The sequence below is a fragment of the Branchiostoma lanceolatum genome, chromosome 1, assembly GCF_035083965.1.
Source record: "Branchiostoma lanceolatum isolate klBraLanc5 chromosome 1, klBraLanc5.hap2, whole genome shotgun sequence".
Lineage (NCBI taxonomy): Eukaryota > Metazoa > Chordata > Leptocardii > Amphioxiformes > Branchiostomatidae > Branchiostoma > Branchiostoma lanceolatum.
In genome coordinates, this window is record NC_089722.1 from 23,465,536 (window position 1) to 23,487,207 (window position 21,672).

The 21,672-nt window shown below is 38.3% G+C and overlaps 2 protein-coding genes and 1 long non-coding RNA gene across 4 annotated transcripts in view; 2 read left to right on the forward strand and 1 right to left on the reverse strand.

Annotated features, from left to right (window-relative positions):
• Positions 1-10,454, forward strand: part of LOC136442570 (Na(+)/citrate cotransporter-like) — a 45,636-nt gene extending 35,182 nt beyond the window's left edge. For both annotated transcript variants that reach the window (XM_066439503.1, XM_066439496.1), the window contains exons 7-15: positions 4,235-4,371; positions 4,835-4,954; positions 5,353-5,466; positions 6,745-6,870; positions 6,996-7,093; positions 7,594-7,712; positions 8,210-8,371; positions 8,830-8,967; positions 9,378-10,454. In XM_066439503.1, the coding sequence (XP_066295600.1) occupies positions 4,235-4,371; positions 4,835-4,954; positions 5,353-5,466; positions 6,745-6,870; positions 6,996-7,093; positions 7,594-7,712; positions 8,210-8,371; positions 8,830-8,967; positions 9,378-9,572 (1,209 nt within the window). In that variant the 3' untranslated portion in view covers positions 9,573-10,454. The remainder of the gene's footprint in view (positions 1-4,234; positions 4,372-4,834; positions 4,955-5,352; positions 5,467-6,744; positions 6,871-6,995; positions 7,094-7,593; positions 7,713-8,209; positions 8,372-8,829; positions 8,968-9,377) is intronic.
• LOC136442631 (uncharacterized) lies at positions 4-3,276 on the forward strand. Its single transcript, XR_010757034.1, has 2 exons — positions 4-726; positions 1,179-3,276. It is a non-coding gene; the product is annotated as an uncharacterized lncRNA (long non-coding RNA).
• Positions 10,455-15,515: 5,061 nt separating the features above from the next.
• LOC136442649 (rhombotin-2-like) lies at positions 15,516-20,090 on the reverse strand. Its single transcript, XM_066439597.1, has 5 exons — positions 19,825-20,090; positions 18,609-18,699; positions 17,269-17,393; positions 16,840-16,921; positions 15,516-16,540 (listed from the first exon to the last, which is right to left on the reverse strand). Exons 1-5 carry the CDS (start codon positions 19,878-19,880, stop codon positions 16,403-16,405), a joined length of 492 nt encoding a protein of 163 aa, XP_066295694.1. The 5' UTR covers positions 19,881-20,090; the 3' UTR covers positions 15,516-16,402.
• Between the last annotated feature and the right edge of the window lie 1,582 nt (positions 20,091-21,672).

Genomic DNA, 21,672 nt, shown 5'->3' on the forward strand with positions numbered 1-21,672 from the left:
ATGATCTAGACAGAATTTCATTCCTACACGCATGCGTGGAAGAAAATGTTCTAGAGAAAGGCCACGCCTTGAGTTTGCTTGGTGCTTTATAAACTTCACTACTTCCGATCATGCCTTCGTTGCTGTAACTGCTCAGTATTTATAAATAGATCACTGCAGTTCTAGCCGTTGCTGTTAGTTTGACAACAGATCACAGCTTTAGATGACCAAGAAGAGCTAAGTACGCTATGCCTCTTAGTCCTTTTGGCTATTTTATATTCCTTCCGCAGCTGTGACAGTAGCGGCTGTTTGCACAACATCTGAACACATGGAATGCTCTTGTTGACAGTACTTCTGCGAACACTACGATTTTACCATCAGTTCGACTACGTCAGACTCTGTGGGACGAATAAGAACAGCTTTCGATGCTGAGTTTTCGTCTGTACACAACCCTATTTCATTCTTCTACAGACATTTCAATAACCTGTCTGTCGTTTTCATCAGTGCATAATGAACATTTTCTATCGGTGCAAAGTGTCATGTCAGTGCAAATTTAACTTTATCTTAAACCAAACAATTCAAACTGTTCACTTGAAAGTTCATCTGTGTTGGTAGAAGTCCTTCTGAATGGAGTTTAAACTGTAAATGCCAATACAATAAATTGGACTTATATAATCGATGTTATAATCCCAACAACAAGATACAGGGACGAACTCATAGCTGTACTCCAGCGGTTTCAGACTGAAGGTGGGTTGAACAATATTGCCTATAAACGGTTATACCCAACCACACAAGTGCCTCCGAAGTTTTATGGTCTCCCTAAAGTCCATAAAACTGGCATTCCACTGAGACGCATTGTTAGTAGTATAGACTCCATTTCTTACTGTTGTGCTAAGTATCTGGCAGATACTCTTGCCCCATTAGTGGGTAATACCCGACATCACATTAAGAACTCACAGCAGTTTGTAGAACTGATTAATCATGAACATGTAGAAGAAGATGAGGAACTCCGCTCTTATGATGTGACAGCACTTTTCACTTCAGTTCCGGTTGATAAGGCAGCAGATGTAATTCTACAGAGACTGAAGGAAGATAAGTCTTTATCCCAACGCTCTACTTTGAGCCCAGAACAGTTGGTTGACCTACTCAAAATCTGCCTGAACTGTACTTACTTTGTGTATGATGGCGTATTCTATCAGCAGATCCATGGGGCCGCAATGGGGTCACCAGTTTCCCCCATTGTGTGCAATCTGTACTTAGAACACTTGGAACAACTTGCCATCAAATCTGCCCCCCACCCCCCTGTGTGGTGGTTCAGATATGTCGATGATACTTTTACCAAACTGAAGAAGGCGTACGCCAATGATTTCACAGAACACCTAAACAACCTAGATCCTGACATTAAATTTACGTTCGAGAAGGAAGAGAATAGATCTTTAGCTTTCCTAGACACTTTAACAACAATACAAGAAGACGGGTCACTACGAGTCAAGATTTACCGCAAACCCACGCACACGGACCAGTACTTGAACTTCCATTCAAACCACCCCTTGGATCATAAACTCGGGGTTGTCCGTACCCTTTTTCACAGGGCGGAAACCCTCATCACAGATCCACAGGACAAAGAAGACGAGAAACTTCACATTACAAGTGCCTTGAGAAAGTGTGGTTATCCCACATGGGCGATTGAGAAAGCCACTGCGCCCAAACCCCAACGGCTCAACGATACTAACTAGAGTTCCACGAACACATATCTTCGCCGAATAAGCAAGGGTTTCTATAAAGAGTGCAGAGTTTTTATAGAGTTCTTAAATCTATTATGTTTATAATGCTACCTCATATATTAAGTTGAGTCTATCAATTGACAGTTTGTTGTTATATCAAGGCAACACAGAAGATGATGATGATTACAGTAACTCTGATACTGTCTTGTACATGTCCACGGACATAAACGTGATCTAGAAGGGTACTATTGTCAGTGGAGCTTGAACTGTCCCGTTACGAATTATAAGGATTTTGGGAGGAAGAGGTCGAAATTGAAATCACCAAGGCTAATTGTCAAGATGTCACTTGGAAGTTGATGTTTGAAGTTTTTGTAGTCTATCGATAAAGGCTGCTTCAGGCAAGGAGTGTAGTCTGTTGACTGTGGTCGATAGTTTAGTGACTGTGGTATCTACTTGTATGGAGCTGTGTAGGATTGACGTCCTGTGTTGATGTTAGCTCCCCCCCAAGCGGGTGATGTGGTGCTGCCTGACCCATATAAGGAATGCAGAGCATCAATCTTGAGCCCAAGTGACAAACAGGTGTTGTCCTTAGATGTAGGTCGACAAGAGGTACTTTAACGCAATTATAAACAAGCCTATTTCACCACTTAATTAGACCCTGATTACAATTTCATACATCTAGATTTGTTAATCATTACCTCAATAAACTACCTGTCAAAAACAATGCAAATTCATCAAACCCTACCCGAGATATTTGCCTCCAAAGGTAACATAAAAAAGCCCACTGCAGTTCTAAGCAAGCCACTAGGGGGTCTAAACTTACATCACTTACTCCCTGCCCCAAGAGCTATAAACCACATAAAAATCATGACTATGGGACCTGCATGAAATTTGACTACAAGCTTTTGGCGAATTGATAAACTTTCCTCATTTATTATGCAAATTATTTCCTTATTTGCATGATAAGTATTCAATAATGTAAAGCATCACCCAAACTATTCACATGCCATAAATTATGATAATCCATCAATCCCTGCTGGATTTATTCGTCTTCAAAGGTAACAACAAAAATGCCAACTGCAGTTCCAAACAAGCAGCTAGGGGGCCTTAATTTACACCACTCACTTGCTGTTCCAGAAGCTATCTACTACCTAAAAATGATGAACCTGACGCCTCCAGAAAATTTGGCCTCAAACTTTGAAGCTCCGCTGCAGTACCTTAGATATCCGCTAGGAGGCCCATTATCGAACTTGACCTTCTTCTTTGACACCCCTACCTATCCACTTAATATCATGCACAGCCGTCAACAGCTCCTCGAGTTATGTTGGTGACATACAAACTCACGTACACACAAAGCATGCTGCAGTACTGTAGAAAAGCGCCAGATAGATCATTTTCGAACTTGACCTCCGTTTCTACAACACCTTCACAACTACAAAAAATCATGAAGATCCATCAACGTTTCCGTCACTTTTTTTGCCTACATGCAAACACAAAAAAATGCAAAGTACGCTGCAGTACTGTTGAAAAACGCAAGGTGAACCATTTTCGAACTTGACCTTCCTTTGCACAATCACTACACACCTACCAAAAATCGTAAAGATTCATCGAAGCTTTCTTGAGTTATGCTCTTGACATACATACAGACCCACCCAACAGATTTCTCAACCGAAAACATAATCTTCTCCGAGTACAAGTAGTCGGCGAAGATAACAAGACCCGGAACAACAAGGGAACCAACAGGGGTTTCGTCACTTTGTCATACACGAAAGGGTTGTCTGAAGGACTTAGACGCATTTTCACATCACATGGTATAAAGACCTGTTTTAAGCCAACTAAAACACTTAGAAATGCCCTAGTAGCGCCTAAGGATAAAACACCTAGGGAGGACAAGTGCGGAGTTGTGTACTTCATTCCTTGTCAAGGTCAAAACATTAGAGGCCAGTGCAAAGAAACGTACATTGGAGAGACTGAACGCTCACTGAAAACCCGTTTCAACGAACACAAGCGTCCGAGCACAACCTCTTCTGAAGTTTCTAAACACATACACTTAGAGTCGCCTGGACATTCGGTTTCATTGGACAAGGTTAAGATCCTGGACACAGAATCAGAATTTTTTGCAAGAGGGATTAAGGAGTCCATCTACATCCGTGCATTACAACCATCCCTCAACAGAGACGGAGGGCGCCATAAACTTTCTGCAACTTATGATCCACTGCTCTCCGAGTCACGTGTCTCATCTGCATAACGTGACGTCACAGAAGCAGTGGATTGCTCACTCCTTGACAAAGACTGGAGCTGATCAGTCGAAAATTTGGGTAAGTCCAATTTATTGTGTTGGCATTTACAGTTTAAACTCAATTCAGAATTCAAACTGTTCATTATGCACTGATGAAAACGACAAACTGGTCGTTGAAACATCTACAGAGGAAAAATAGGATTGTGTCCCGACCAAAACTTACCAACCAGATGAAACTATTTACGGAGCTTTCGATGCTGTCTTTGATAAAATCGCACATCATATACTACAGGTCCGGTTGTCAGCTGAGCAGGCAGATAAGAAGGCCAAGGGTTTGTTACTGTGTATCTGTTACGCAGCCAACATCGGCGGCATGGCTACCCTGATCGGAACGACACCAAATATCCTTGTAGCACAGACGGTCAAAACGTGAGTTTCACTCATTGGTTGGCAAACGACATTCATTGTAAAACATATGTTATATCTACAAAAATGTAGATATTCATGTTCATTTGTACAAAATAAAGATTTTTGTCCCGTAAAATCAACTTTTACAGTATAATTCTGTCTAATTTTCGAATTCAAATGACACATGCAATGTGACTGTGTGAGTATTGATATATTTTTCAGATTAAAATTGCCTTCTTGTAGTAATTTTGTGACCATTAATAATCTTGATATGATGATGATACACTGCTTCCTGAAGCTACCGTTGTAGAAACATCATATTCAATGATATCCAACATCAGATTAATAGACAACTACCAGAGGCATTCATTGCTTGCTTTGTACGTTCTGGTTTGAACCGTTACATATTAATGTACACACTCAACATATTGCCCATTACTGAAGAATCATATGAAAAATGTAACGTTGACTCCCTTCTGCACAGACTGTTTCCAAAGAGCCCGGGTATTGGTTTTGCAACCTGGTTCTCTTTCGGCTTCCCCACCATGGTCGTGACTCTCCTCCTGGCTTGGCTCTGGCTGCAGTGGCAGTTCCTAGACTACAGGTAATGTACAACAACCCTGATTATTACGTGACCATAGTAGACACTAAATAACTTTCATATAACTTGGAACTGCAAATGGGCAGTTGTGGTTGGTCTTGTCCCTACCCTAGCTCCAATCCAGAAATTAGTCAAACTCTCCCTAGTTCCTAATCCAAAATTGCTCAACTAATAATAAAACCCTAGTTCCGGGTCAAAAATTGCTCACTCTCCTTACTTCTCATGCAAAATTGCCCCAAGCCCACTGGTTCCTGATCCAGATGCTTGAACCGTATCCCATTGCAATCCAGCCTCTTCCACCCCCTTTTCAATTATTTTTTGAACAGCCCAATCTGCAGATCAACAAGCAGTTTGAATCTGTACTGATGACGTGTGTATGTGTTGTTTACTGTTGTTTATAGCTGTGTACCGAGTTGTATCAGCCAGAGAGGATGCAGAGGAAGGTGCCAAAGAAACCAGAACGCTGCAGGCTACGAGGCCGTCAGAAGGCAGTATGCTGAGCTTGGACCATTTTCGTGAGTGTTTCATTGTTGTGTGTGTGTGTATGTGTGTGTGCGTGCGTACGTGTGTGCATATGTGTGTGTTTGTTTTTATCTCCATGAAAAATGGAGATATTGTTTTGGGTGTGTCTGTGTGTGTGTTTGTCTGTTTGTCTGTTTGTGTTTCCGCACCACTGTAGGCAGCATAACTCAGGAACCTCTCGATGGATTACGATGATATTTGGTATGTGGGCAGGTGTTGTGAAGCCGAAGTTCAAGGTCGATTTTGGGCCCCCTGGTATGTGACCTTGGTACTGCAGCAGAACTTCACTTTTTGTATCTTTTGACCTGGACGTGCTATGGTCTTGATTTCTGGGTGGCTGATAGCTTGTGACGCAATAAAGAAGTGGTGTGGGTTTGGGCCCCCTAGTAGCTTGGCTTGGAACTGCAGGGGCGTTATCGTGAAAATACTCTAAGGAGAATAACTGAACAAAGGAACGACGGATTTCCATGATATTTAGTATGCAGGTAGCTTAGATAGAGATTTACACAATGGAGTGCAAATTATGCTAATTGGGACTTAATTTGCATAGCTAATGAGTAAAATCTATATTTGCAGTGTTTTCCATTATCAGACTCAAATACATGTAACGTATGTAGTTTATGGAAAGTGGATCATCAACAGATATCAATTATGCAAATAAATTCCTAATTTGCATAATTAATGCAAAACACCATATCTCATCTAATTGGAAAATTATAGGACTGTCAATATGATACTTAGTATGCAGGTAGCTTAGACAGAGATATAAATAATGAAGTGCAAATTATGCTAATTGTGACTTAATTTGCATAGCTAATGAGGAAAATCTATATTTGCAGTGTTTTCCATTATCAGACTCAAATACATGTAACATATGTAGTTTATGGAAAGTGGAGCATCAACAAATACCAATTATGCAAATAAATTCCTAATTTGCATAATCAATACAAAAACACCATAATTCATCTAATTGGAAAATTATTGGCCTGTCAATATTGCAACATGTGTAAGTTAGGAAAGGTGTTTATGACCAAGCATATATTATGCCAATGTGAAAGTCATTTGCATGTATAGAATTGTTCATGGAGATATGAGGTCGTGGAACTCTTGTTTGTACCTATTTTACTTGGACACATGATTAAGTATTTCACAAGCTATTTGTATAGCAACACTAGCGCTGTTTGCAACATCAAATAGGTCGAATATTGTAAACAAAAGCACAGTGTCACTAGATGTGTGATGCCATAACAACACTATTCACACTTCTCCAGGTTTGCAGAGATGGTCGTTCTTGGCCACTTCATCCTGTTGGTGCTCCTGTGGTTTTTCCGGGACATGACATTTGTAAAACTGGAGAATGGCCAGGCTGCAGGATGGGCCTACGTCTTCGTGCGGGGGTGAGCAATTTCATTATTATACAATCCCAAGCTATATGTCTATTTTCACCCCGACAGGCTTATGTGTTACTTTGAATATATAGATTTGGAATGTTCCATAACGTCTACTGATTTGTCTCCTTCAGCTATGTGACGGATTCATCAGCGGTTGTCGTCATATCCCTGGCCCTGTTCATCTGGCCGTCCAGACTGCCCAACTTCTTGTGCTGCAGAGGAAGGGGAGGTCTGTATTGCAGATATTTACGCAGTGAATAAAGTGTTACAGATTCGCTTAAACTGATCCAGCGGTCGGTACAAATGTCACTCAAACTGAACCTTCAAAAGTCACAGAGCTAACAGAACTTTGCTCGTTTTTCGTTATTTGAAATTACAATTTTTTTTCATTACAAATCCAAAACTTTGCCAACTTTAGGATTCTATCATGTACAAAAATGCACTAGCTTATGACATGAAGCGAACCAAGAATCAAAGTACTTCGCAACATACAAACATTTGACAGAAAGTGGCTACTGTGTATGATAATGATGTTCATATTGTTTTCCAGATTTCCCTAACGCACCAATGTCTTGTCAGCTTCCTTTAGAGAACGTCGTTTAAGTAGGGGTTAAGAAATTTTTCCAAGACGCGAATCTAGCTAGCATTCAAAAAAACGTAGATTAGACAACTTAACATAATGTACCTTGCAATATCAGTTCTCTTAAAAGTTTTACTTTCTTACTTCAGATCTCCATCCATCTGAGCCAGTTCCGCCCATCTTAGACTGGCCCACCGTAGAACAGACATTGCCATGGGACGTCATCATTCTACTGGGGGGAGGGTTCGCACTGGCAGACGGAGTCAAGGTTTGACCTAGCGTTTTCACACATCTATTTAGTGATCTCTATATAGAAATGCCCGTGTGGTAATAAGTGGTGAAATGAAAAGATAGACTGGTACATTTTGTAGTGTCGGAATTTCTTTTATTTGTTCATTAGAATTTCATTATGAGTCCAACCGCCCACTCCAGTACACGAGATATCAAAACCGGAAGTTCCGCTGCAGTACCGTAAAAATCCGCATGATCGAACTTGACCACCGTTTTTTCGACCCTTACCTACCTACCAAATATCATAGATCCATCGACATTTCCTCGACTTATACTTTCCACAGACAGACACACAGACAGACAGACACACAGACAGACAGACACACACAGAGACAGGCACACAAACGGCACCGAAATCTTAACCTTTTAGGCGAAGGTAATTAGCATCAGTAATTCTTGACTTAGAATTCTAATAAATCTTCTCTACTAGCACATGGTTAGCTTTCCTATAGTAACAGTACGTTTGTTCCCAAGGTTTCAGGTTTATCGGCGTGGCTGGGACAAAGTTTCCGGGGCCTGGATGGGTTCCCTCCCGCTGTTATCGTCATCATCATCACTGTCATGATCGCCTTCACGACAGAGTTCAGCAGCAATACCTCCACCGCGGCCATCTTTCTGCCCATCCTCGGAACATTGGTGAATACAGTCAAACCTGTACAAGTGACCAGCTCTACATAGCTGGCCAATGTCACCACTTTTTGGTGGTCCCGTATGTTATTTCACCATTGACACAAGCATTAAGAGTGTTTATAGTGACCACATATACAATATTTTATCGGTCCCCTAGGTGGTCTTCTTGGGTAGTTTTCATACTAATCCAGTGTACATAAATATGCTAAAAAAATTATGTAATGATCGATGAATAGTACCTTATTCAGAAGAACAGGCCCTTCGGAAACGCAGAGAATTCAATTTATTTGAGTTTACTTCTTGGATTATGCTTAGATAGAAGTGTATGAATCTCTTAAGTTTGCCTTGAACATCAAACCTACTATACTTGTTATTGATATGACTCTTATCTTTTGACAGCTTGCTATTAAAACTTAAGAAACTGACATTTTAACATTTCTTTCTGTATCGTTTTTCTTCCCTAGGCACGGGGTGTATGTGTACACCCCTACTATTTGTTGGTTCCGGCCACCATCGCCTGCTCCTTCGCCTTCATGTTACCCGTGGCAACCCCGCCCAACGCCATTGTTTTCTCGTATGGGCGCATCAAAGTCCTCGACATGGTAAGATATTTTAAAGAAGAAGCATTTAAAGGGAATTATAGACATAATATTGATAGCGGCGCCAATTTTTATTTATTTATTGATGATATATGTTTATTGGCCATGAGAAAACAACTCAATTCTATTGAAATCAAAGAACCCACAAATTATTTTAAAAAATGGGTAAATTTGTCTTCCACTGCCTCAAGAGAAGTCAAACCCAACAAATCCAGCACCATGTAGATTTTAGAATGTAGCATGATACTGGATGTAGCTCTTGATATCATCGTATTTACCATTGTTATATGTGTTGTTTGTACTTACGATTAGCCATCGGGCATGTTTTGCAATAAACGTTGATTATAATTCCCTGAAGGTAGCTTGTGTTGCCCCTAGATCTAACGTATAACAAGTTGAATTTTCCGTTTCAGGCCAAGAGCGGTTTTGTGTTGAACCTGGTGTGTCTCCTGGTGTTGAACGTCGCCATCAACACGTACGGCATCCCCATATATGGCATGTCTCAGTTCCCGTCCTGGACCACGTGTACTGCAAACCTCACAACGGCAGGACCCTCCGTGACTCCCGCCAACATCATAACACCTCTCACTAACGGGACTGTACTTTGATAGACCAAACGGACTTGATCTCAGGGATGATATCCGTGCAGACATTGATATTCGCCAGTTGTCATAAAGAAGAAAAAAAGGATATTTTTGCAACAAGACACCCTACCTCCCGAAAGAACAAGTGTATAAGTTAGTTTATTACACCGTCTTCTGAAACAAGACAACCTACCTAATCTCCAAGCAGATGTTGAGGTGGAAGATCGTAATGTTTTTTTTAGTGACAGCCGGGCTTCTCTGAAAATCCCTTGCTCACTTGCCCATTAGAATAAGAAAAACGGTTGTTAGGGGAAAAAGAACGATGTCCACATATATTCTTAACCTACGCATTATGTACAAGAAGTGATGTGCATCAAAATGTAGGGGGCGCTTCGACAGGCGACCAAGGCGCTCCACTGGCTTCTCATGCGACGTCTAATAACGTGAAGACGTCTGGACCTGACTGAGAAAGTTCAAAGTTTTTAAGCCTTATATTTGGCATATTTTCGCATTCTTATAAGTCGGGACCATATACCCCATGAGAGCCTGATTTGCAGTGTCGCTCCCGACCGCGGCCAGAAAAGTTACAAAGACGACCGTCAAATTGCCAAATTTCGCTCTTTTCGGGAATGGGGAAATCGTGAAAGGCTCACAAAGGGTTTTGAATTCTTAAGGGCTATGTTTCCTTCTTTCAACAATTAGACCACTTAAAATCAATAATGACAATATTGACGGCATCTCATCAACACAAATGGGATGTTCTTATAGGGCATAAATTACATGTTGTTTTTGCATTTTACCAATAGCAGTGGTCGATTGCACATTCCGTGTAAATTGTTACGTTCCGAAAGGTAGCAAGGTTCAAATTTCAATTCTATCTTGTAAACAAAGAATGATTGACTTTTGTTCGCTTTTTTGAGGATCCTAATCACATTAGTAGCCACTCCAGTGGCACCGTCTATAAGAAACTATAACACACAAAGTGAAGCGTTAGACGTAATGAGGATCATGAATGCCTGCATTGACATTGTTGAATACTTTTGTAGTTTGACATTTTGATGACAGCAGCTGTTTTCGTACGTGCAGTTTGGAACCATGACTTGAACAGTGCTTGTTGTGAGTTTTATGCAGAACCCAACTGACATGTCTCTAAAGTCGTACTAACAAAGTTTCGTGTTTCAATATTGTTAAGTTAACATATACCTTGATGTTCGAATTCGCGCGCTTTGATGAACATCTGTTAATAATCTGTTCTTCCGCATCAAATACTCTTGAGACTTCAGATCAATTGTTATATCCAGCCTTGATTACAGTTCACTTGTTTTACGGATACCATGAACATAATTCATCCAATCGCTGTTGGTGTCAGGACCATAAGTGGAAGAGACAGCCTGTGGAGGTAGTGTCAACAATTGCCAGCTCATTTGAGACTTCCTTCGGCTTGCATTGTCCTGTAAGATTTCATTCAACAATATATATCTTTATATGTTGTTGTTGGTCTCAAGTAAATGTATTATCTATCGATAGGGGTAGGGATATGAGGTCCAAGTTGTTCAGAGCAAGGAAGCTATCGTTCGTCAAGCCATACAAAGTAACATTACATATTGTCAGTGTAGTAGTTAGTAATATGTAAAAGATATATTACAATAAAAACTACATTCTAGTAAACAAACAGGCTCATGACTTTGCAATGGAGCAGGACTCAGAAAGTTTTACTCGTGGTTTATTACACAGCCTGAACAACAAATAGATGTGAAAAATTCAACGAGACAGCAAACTGATTGCACTAAATTACATCAACACATACATGCAATATATACAACGCTATTTGATGAAAGCTAGCATCAATAAGTGGAACGTCGACTTCACTTGGATGAATTATGATAATGAAACATTGCATTGCACTCACCAGTCAAATGTGAAAAGAATCAAGGTGTTCCCCATTCATCTCAATTTTTATGTTACCTTGAATTCATTCCAAAAGCTCTCCTAAAGTGTTTACAAAACATTTATCCCGCCTGTATAATTGCAAAAGTCGCACAGAAGGTCACTTTGACTTGACTGGGCACCTCCTAAAACTGGACGAAGGTTAACGCTACTCGAATACTTATTACACACGACGGTGTATAATAATTTCATTCGTTTTTCATCATGAGGTAGGTTGAATTGTTTCAGAAAAAGGTGTAACAGACTAACCTTTAGTTTTATACTTAGTCTTGTTCTATCAGCCCAGCCCCAGAGTCAGCCAAGCAGCTCCCCCTGCGCTCCAGGTTATATTGCACCCAGAAGTAATCCACCACCTTTCAGCATTTTGAAATTGGAACTGTCGATGAAAAAACAAACAGAAACACCGGCCCCCGTTGAATTTGTTCGACGGCTTCATGCTTCACAGATATGACTGAAAAATGAATGTGGTAGCCCTCCAGAGTGTTGCACTCGACCACTTCTATTGGGAAATTGTAAAGGAAAGGTGTCATTTATGACCAAATAGTCAACGGTTTTGTTTGTGAATTGTCTTAAATGTTGTCATTTTTTACTATCTTCGCCGAGGAACTTGATGCTATTATGATATTATGATATTATGATATTATGATATTATGATATTATGTTATTATGATATTATGAAGTTATGAAGTTATGAAGTTATGAAGTTATGAATTTATGATATTATGATATTATGATATTATGATATTATGATATTATGATATTATAAATTCATAAATTCATAAATTCAAAAATTCATAAATTCATAAATTCATAATTTTTATACACATTCAAAGTCCCGCGAGTCAAGTTTATGAATTGATGATATTATGATATTATGATATTATAATATCATGATATGATATTATGATATGATATTATGATATTATGAATTTGTGATATTATGATATTATGATATTATGATATTATGATATTATGATATTATGATATGATATTATGATATTATGAATTTGTGATATTATGATTATATTATTATTTTTTTTTCAACCTTTATTAACATTTGCATAACATTAGAGTCCATTCCGAGTCACCGCGAGGGTTTTATAATAATATTTGTAATCATTTTGAAAAATTTCTAATAAAAGAATATCTGACTGACAATAGTTCTCAATTTTTCTAAAAGATCAAATACAAAAATATGAATTTATTTTAATTTAATTAGATAATTTAGAAATATTTTGAAAGTAACTGCACAAAAACCTCTTTATTTGTAATAATTTCTAAACATCTATGTGATTATTTAACTTTTAGAAATATTAACAAGAAATGGTAGAAAATGGTTAACAATGGTAGAATGGTGATTGCCCCCATAAAAGTAGGTGCTAAGCTGGCCCTTCTGTCTGCCTTTGTACATCTTTAGACTTCACTGCAGGACACCGCTCGGTCCTTTGTGGAAAGCATTCTTCCCTGAACTTCGCAAGGATGTGTGAATTACTTTCTTCCCAGCCCTCTGACCTATTTATAGAGATGTTACAAATAATGGTAGAAAATGGTAAGAAATTGTAAAAAATTGTAAATAATGGTAGAATGATTTTACCATTATTTAGAAACCATTGCAAATATCATATTCTACATCATGAATATTTCTAAAGTTTTAGAAAACTTAAGAAATATTTAGAAACTTGAAATCACATTCAAAATATTTCAAAAGTATCAAATCTCTTACACAAATAATAACAATAACTTGAAAATAGTTCTAAATTATGACAATAACAACCCTCGCGGTGACTTGGAATGGACTCTACATTCACATAACAATCACATAACATTATAATACATAAAAGTAATTGCGATCAGGCAGTATCGCCTTACGGGGCTATTTCTGTACTATTATTTAAACTGTTCTTAAAAAGTGCAAAGTTTGGTTTCATGTTTTTTACATAACATAGGTATATACAGTATTTTGCCAAGAGAATATAATATAAAAGTGTGGCGCTGGCCGTACGACGGTAGCATACACCATATACAATCAAATTCTCGTCTAGCTCTATATCTTTCTTTTCATAGCTCCTCCACCAAAGACAGAATTGCTTCCAGAACATTTTAACCTCTTTACAATACACAAAAATATGTACTATAGTATGTTTTTCCTTACAGTTATTACATCGGTCGGTTTTTACTACATTTGTTTTTTTTAACCAGCTGTTTGTAGGTAGGAAATGGTGGATTATCTTGTACTGAAAATATTGTAAATTGGTTTCTTTAGTGACAATAAAGGCGGTAGTATAAACTTTCTCGATGTTGTCTTTACCAATTGATTTCGTTTTCTCTAGTGGGTGGTATAACTTGTTTTTCTATAAGGGTATCGTATATCTGTTTACATGTTGTTGTGAGGGGATGGATTCTCTCCGTGTATTCAATGATATTTTTAGAGGCGCACTTTTTCCCATTGTTTTTAATATTATCTTTCCAATTTTTTGGTATTGCCGCTTTTATAGAATTGAAATTCATTATTTGTCTTGAATCCATGGTCAAACCATATAAATTGTGTAGGTCTTTGTTTGTAAGAAAAGATCCATCCTCGTACAACAAATCGTTCAGATAGATTATTCCGGCATCTATCCAGATTTTGTAATATATTGGTGCATTTTTTACTAAAATAAATCTATTATTCCACAAAACTTGCGAACATATTTGTCTATGTGTTTTGGGTTCGTATTCCATCACTTCTTCCCATGCAACTGAAACATCGTTGTAAAATGGGGGCATGTCGTTAAGATTTAACTGAGAGGTAGCGTAATTGCATCGGAACAACAGGAAGCCTCCCCATCTTGCAAACAAGTGCTCTTTTTCTTTTGATGGGTCCATTAGAAATCTTTTAATCCATATGGCTTTTAAGGCCTTGTTCATTATATTAAAATCAATCATTTTAAGTCCACCTTGACATTTTTTTCCAATCAGAGTTTTCATTTTTACTTTTGGAGGTTTCTCTCGCCAGATATACTTGAATATGTATTATGATATTATGATATTATGATATTATGAAATTATGATATTATGAATTTGTGATAGTATGATATTATGATAGTATGATATTATGATATTGTGATATGATGAATTTGTGATATTATGATATTATGATATGATGATATTGTGATATTATGATATTATGACATCATGATATTATGATATTGTGATATTATGATATTATGATATTATAATATTATGAATTTGTGATATTATGATATCACGATATTATGATATTATGATATTATGATATTATTTGTGATATTATGATATCATGATATTATGATATTATGATATAATGATATTATGATATTATGAAATTATGATATTATGAATTTGTGATATTATGATATTATGATAGTATGATATTATGATATTGTGATATGATGAATTTGTGATATGATGATATGATGATATGATGATATTGTGATATTATGATATTATGATATTATGATATTATGATATAATGATATTATGATATTATGATATTAATATAATAATCATAATATTATGATATTATGATATTATAATATTATGAATTTGTGATATTATGATATCATGACATCATGATATTATGATATTGTGATATTATTATATTATGATATTATGATATTATGATATTATGATATCATTATATCATGATATTATGATATTATGATATTATAATATTATGAATTTGTGATATTATGATATTATGATATTATGATATTATTTGTGATATTATGATATCATGATATTATGATATTATGATATTGTGATATTATGATATAATGATATTATGATATTATGATATTATTTGTGATATTATGATATCATGATATTATGATATTATGATATTATGATATTATGAGATTATGATATCATGATATTATGATATTATGATATTATGATATTATGATATTATGATATTATGAATTTATGAATTTATGAATTTATGAATTTATGATATTATGATATTATCCGATTTCCTTTGACACCTTTGGCCTTTTACTTGACTGTTCATCAGCTTTTATGATAGGTATCTGGATATAAGACCACAAAATCATATAACAATGACATACGACCATAACCACAACATTCTTCCTGATATCTTATTCATTTTTTTGATAATGTAGCAATGATACATGATTTATTGTTCATATTTCGAAAGCTGTAGAAATCATATCTACAGCTTTCGATGAACAAATTATCCTTACAAAATGCCGTAAGGTTTGAGGATCACTTAAACGGTGCAATAAAACATGATTGCCTGAAAAAAGATATCCTACTTATGGTCTGTGTGTTCAATCATTGTTATGACCTTCGTTATCACTGAGATTCAAGAGATTATTCATATTTTTACGTAGTAGTAGTTATCATTAATCATATGCCGCAGCAACATATCTATACACAATATATATACGGCATATCTACATGTCACAACAACGCTTTACATACGTACTGTATACAACAATGAAAGCTCAAAAGATAAAAGATTTTATCCAGCAATTTCCTTTCTAAAATTCTATGTTCATAGTTAAGAACATCTACTTTACAAGTATTATACAAAGGATAAATTGTCGTTGGATAGCATAGGAGCTCTAACTCTGTACCTCCAAGCGTCGTTAGTGTTAAGAATGTACTGTAATCCCTACATTATTAGTACATAGTATACGTTTGACATTTGGATCAATTTTATGTGTAACGTGTTGGACTAGCCTCCGTAACAGGCCCTCCTGGCCTTTTTTGGGGCTTATTATACACTTTTTTCTGATGACCTCTTTTTGTACTGGGTCGTTTGTGCAGCCAGTCCGTAACCATGAGGCCCGTAAGTGTATCATAAGCCTAAACAAAGGCTCAGAGAGCCTGCTATGGAGGTTATGTTACACAGTCAAGAAGAAATCTTAGTCGTCTGAAATCAGCTCTCTGAACTCTGGAATGTCGTTATCGCAGAAGATGGTGTTCTCCATCACGACGTACTTGTCTCCCACGCAGAAGTTCTTATTGCAGGTGAAGCACTTAAAACAGTCCAGGTGAAACACCTGCAAGATGAAGAAACACGCGGAACTTCAATAGAGATGAAACATCGAAGTGTTACTAGGAGGCAATCTCCAAGCAGACGTTTGGATCTTCAATGTTTATGTGTTACATGTATAAAGAACAAAAAATCGTCCCCCCCCCCCGAAAGGAAATTGATCTCATGAAGATAACGCCATTATCTTGTGGAAAACGCATAGCTATAATCATAATGATATAACAATTTACATAATCGGGCCTTTAGCTACCTTGTCGAGTGTATCTTGAGAAAAACCCATAACTATAATCATAAGAATATATATACCTTGTCAAGCGACCTCATCATCATTTCGTACGCCCGGATTCGCTTTCCGCATGCGCAACAGATTCCATCTTTCCCGAACAACCTGGAAAAAATCCAAAAGTCGTGTCTGATGGATAATGTGTACATAATCAGAATCCGTGAGAATAAAATAAAGCTTTGCGGTGAAGGGACTGTCAGGAACGAATGGAAATATGATATCTATGAAGTTCATCTTAAGATATGTTTTCAAAGTTACTATGACATAAGAAACAGACATAACATAACATAACATTATATAGTTTGCACCATTGAACTAGGATCACCTTTTCATTTTTTTCCTTGGAACATCAAAGCTAATTCACTGTTGTACAATCACACAATCTTATGGTACAATGAAATAATAATAATGGCAACGTTTGGTATGTAAAGCTCCATCTGTCGTGCATGTACCTTAGGTAGTCTCTCTTGCAGAGTTTCCTGCCATATTTGCTGTACAGATGTCTGCCCACCTCCCCCAGTCTGCACCCACACAGATCACAGGACAGGCAGTCTTCGTGCCAATACTCGTCCATCGCCTGAAAAATTACAAAAGAGTGAACCACGGCAACAATTGTGGCAGTCATCTGCAAACGGTCTATTCAACAGAGTCTTGTGCTGTTGACACGGTTCAGAAGAGACACCTTACGGCTGGGCGAATTACTGCAGTATGACACCGGTGCTGTTTAACAGACCCTGGTGCGGTTGACACAGTTCAGAAGAGACGCCTTGCGGCTAGCTGAAATACTGCAGTATGTAACCAGTTTATGAGTTTAACTGTGTCGCCAGGTATACTTATGTTTCCAGAGTGTATTCGGCTCTCACTACCTTGCTAGAAATGTTCCAAATTCGGTGATTTACACTATTCACCCGGACGGGGGACCTGGCACATCCTCCATCCCCGTCTTGTTTCAGCCAACGAAAGGGTATGTCACCCCGCAACTACCTACCTACCTAAGGGCGAGTCATGATCAATCCATTGTACATACTGCAATATTTCATTTAGCCACTGGGCGTCTCTTTTGTACCGTGACATGTGGCCATCATTCCATACTGGTATTGAATCTAAGTCACAAACAGTAAACATAATTACAAACAGTAAAGTATTGTAGTATTTTCGAATTAATTGTAAAATCATAACTATTTTTCTCCAGAATGAAGGCAGGATGAAACGATTTATCAATTCTAATTGAAGTCATAAGGGCCGCGTCGGCAATGATCCTGAAATATTCCCTAAAGTAGGATTAAGCACTTTTCTAAAATCAGACCATTTGTTCTTAGGACCACACCACTTCTTGAGAAACAAACGTTAACCCGTATTAACCAATGCTAGGTAATACGCAACCTTCTCGGGAGAGGGTTAGGCCATGTTGATTTTGATCCTCTGGGATCCCCAAAACTGATGCGTGCGAATAAAATAAAATTGTAAAAAAATGCCTTCATTACCAAATCTACGTGGTCAAGATCGTTGAACAGATGACTTAACACACAGAGAATGGAATGTTCATTTTTGGTCTTTCACATCTTCTTCTTTGAGTTTGGTATTCTAGACATTAGTATCCGTTTTCCGAAATATCTTTTTGCAATTTACGGCGTACATTTGCTAATTTTACAGCTGCTTTGCATGGTTTACAGTATGTAGAAAACTTTTTTGGTGTGCGGAAATGGACGAAAATTGATGTGCGCCCGGATGCCATCCATATAATCAAATCAACATGGCCTTAGGACTATAAAAGACAAAGAGAAGCTCTAACCTTGAGGAAGTATCTGTCGGAAATGCTCTTGCTACAGCCGCCACACTGCAGCTGGGTGGGATGGATGTCCAGAACTTCATTAACGGTCTCCCTGTGGGAAGAGATAAGGCTGCTGATACGTGCGGCACGAACTACAAACAACGGGATTAGTCTGATACGTCATCATCTGTAGCCTCGGTCACAGGCTTACTGCTCAACACATCTTTTAGTTCCGTGTTCCGTTCCATGCTAAACAACATGTCTTTTAGTTTCGGTCACAGGCTTGGTGGGACGTACTACACGGATCAACAAGCAGAGGGGAATACTGCACTGAAATGTAGCCTCGGTCATAGGCTTGATGGGGTGTGCTGCTTTGACCTATAAAAATATCTAATTATGTATATGCTGTTCCTTAGTTTCCGCCTAGGCCTGATTAATTAGGTCGTCCAGCAAGGTTTGATGGTCAGGCCCCGTGTCTAGGTATTTTTCATTGGAATGTTTTATAGGCTTCAGTTCGGTTTCATTCGCTCGATAGGCCCAAGGGTAGCGTCCAGAACTATTAAATGAGAACGGAACTCATAGAGAAAGCTTCAATCTTCGGCCACAAACGTTCGAAACCCGTCCGAAAAAATTAAATAACCTTGTGATGCAACTATTACATCAACATGACTTTTTACTTGAACAAAGGTGTAGCAGTACTACACTGGCATACATATTATATTGGCTCAGTTACGGTGCGAATATTGCTTCCCGTCGGACCTAATTTTACCTTAAGGTGCTTGAACTTGTACTTTTGTCAGATCCCATTCTATTCCTCTCATTATGTGGTATGTACATACACTCCTAATCTTCTTATTGGTAGAGATTTGAAGTAGTCCCTTAATCACCTGGAAAGATGCCATTCTTACAATAGACGGTCAAACGTTACAACGTCCACATCAATCCAACACCACGTTTCATCAGGAGAGAAATCAAACCTAAGCGGTCAAACGAAATTTCACATTAGGTTCCTTTGATGTACTTAAAAACACAAATGTCAAAGGGGGGTTGGTGTTTACTTCTAAACGTTCCTAATTTATGACCGTCTCGTTCCGTCACCGTTATTTTTCCCCGGGGCAGCTAGCTGTAATGTAACGGTCCTTATGACATCATTATACACACACAAAGCAGAAAAAAGTCGCTAACCTAAAAAGATACCACGTCAATACCAAAAAAATATTATATAGATTGTACGTACTCTAAGTTCTCCTCGTTGTCCCCTCTCTCCTTTGTTTCCCCTCCTGCTACTGGCATGTTTTCTTCCAAGTTTTTGATGACACTTTTCCACGCGTCCGGATCCTCACCTGCTCACAGACTCCCACTGATCTGCACGCCTCTGGCCTTTACCGTACTTCTCTTGTCATTTATACGCCTCTTTGTAATCACGTTAATGAAGGTTCTATTGTCTGCTCACAGATAACGTGACATTTTGTGAGCGGGAAGTTGCGGGTCCCGGGCACGAGAGCAGACTTCCGCTTCTAAAATTAGATCAACCTCTCCACTTCCGCTTAATCCAACCCCTCTAAAACAAAGGGAGGAAGAAGTATTATAATTTCTGTGGCAATGTGGTTTGGATACAAAAACATGAGCGCGGTTGAAATCCTTTGTTTGACGCGAAGATTCGTAGTAAATACGTGTACGATCGTCGCGGTGGACGTTTTTAAATATCATACAGTTTTCACCACATCTGTATGAATTAGCATGCATGACGGAACATCTTTTCATGAGTTATGCAAAATGACACCATTTACAATTGCGAAGTGTCAAATGAAAGGTTATCGTCAATGGAGTGTAATTCTACAACAGAACTCGGAGGGCTTTTTAGTTATTACTTACTCTGGGTTTAATTGAAATTCTACGTTAGGAAAAGGTTAATGTGCGGTCGCCTTTATGTTGAAAGTTCAGAACATTTGGGCTCGCCGATCGCGGTATTGTTGAGCAGATTATTTCCACGCAATTTTTCTCCCCCAGACGTTCTTGCAGTGACAGTGCGAGTGAGGATGATGGAAATCCAATTTGTTAGAAAGGTTCAAACCTTAATAAGACGGAGTATTGGAGATTCTTTTTACACAACCGGTAATTCTCACCTGCTGACGTTTCGGTGTCTGTCAGACACCTTCTTCAGAGCTTCTGACTGGAGTACTGCTTCTCACCGCTATAAGTAGCCGATGTAGGTGGCGCTTTTGCGGCGAGAACGTAATCCCAAACGTGGCTGAGCTTGTATCCCCCCTCGTCTCGGTTCATCACTGGTGATGACTTCCTAATCCATACTGTCTCCTTGATCCAACGAATGCGTCTGTTGTCCTCCCTGTCTATAACTTTGGCTCCCTCCCAGTCAATGACACAGTTGTTTCTAGCAACATGGTCCGAGATTGCAGATTTCCTCTCTTCTTGTTGTGCTTGTCTTTTCTGGGATCTAGTGTACTTGACCGCATCACTGTCGGTAGCTTCCTTTTGATGTTCCTTGAGCCTAGTTCCAAGGGTCCTGCCTGTTTCCCCAATGTATACTTCTTCACAGCTTGCGCATGGGACCTTGTATACACAGTCTGTTTTGGCTAGGTCATCCACCTTGTCCTTGGGATGTACCAACAGGCTCCTTAGAGTTGTTTTTGGCCTGACCGCAGTGGCTACATTGTGTTTCCTGAACATCCTTTCCAGTGGTTCTGTGACTCCTTTGATGTAAGGGATGATCACCATACCTTTTGCCTTCTCCTCTTGCTGTTTCGAGGTCTTGGTCTTTTCTGTCTGTTTGCGCCTCCTCTGTTGTTGTCTTAATAAGACGTCTGGTTAGATTAATAATGGTAGGTATGAGTGATTATGAGACCTAAAGACCAGGAGAAAATAGAAAGATTGAGGGAAAACATGTATTTGTGAAGAATAAAAGACGGTAGAGTCTACCACTATTTCAGAGCAATATAAACGATACTTGTATAACATTACACAAAGAAATAAACTTTTACAACGTAATTTACGGTCGCTTTCAAGGGACCGTCACATACATGATATGATATATTGCCATCATGACCCGCGATAGGTGCCTGGGTGT

Excerpts from the sequence above, each read along its gene's own strand:
- LOC136442649 (XM_066439597.1), bottom strand. The coding sequence starts at position 19,880 with ATGCCAGTAGCAGGAGGGGAAACAAAGGAGAGAGGGGACAACGAGGAG. Across the intron at positions 18,700-19,824 it reads GACAACGAGGAGAACTTAGA|GGAGACCGTTAATGAAGTTC; the intron begins GTACGTACAATC and ends CTCTTCCCACAG. Across the intron at positions 16,541-16,839 it reads TGATGAGGTCGCTTGACAAG|GTGTTTCACCTGGACTGTTT; the intron begins GTATATATATTC and ends TTCATCTTGCAG.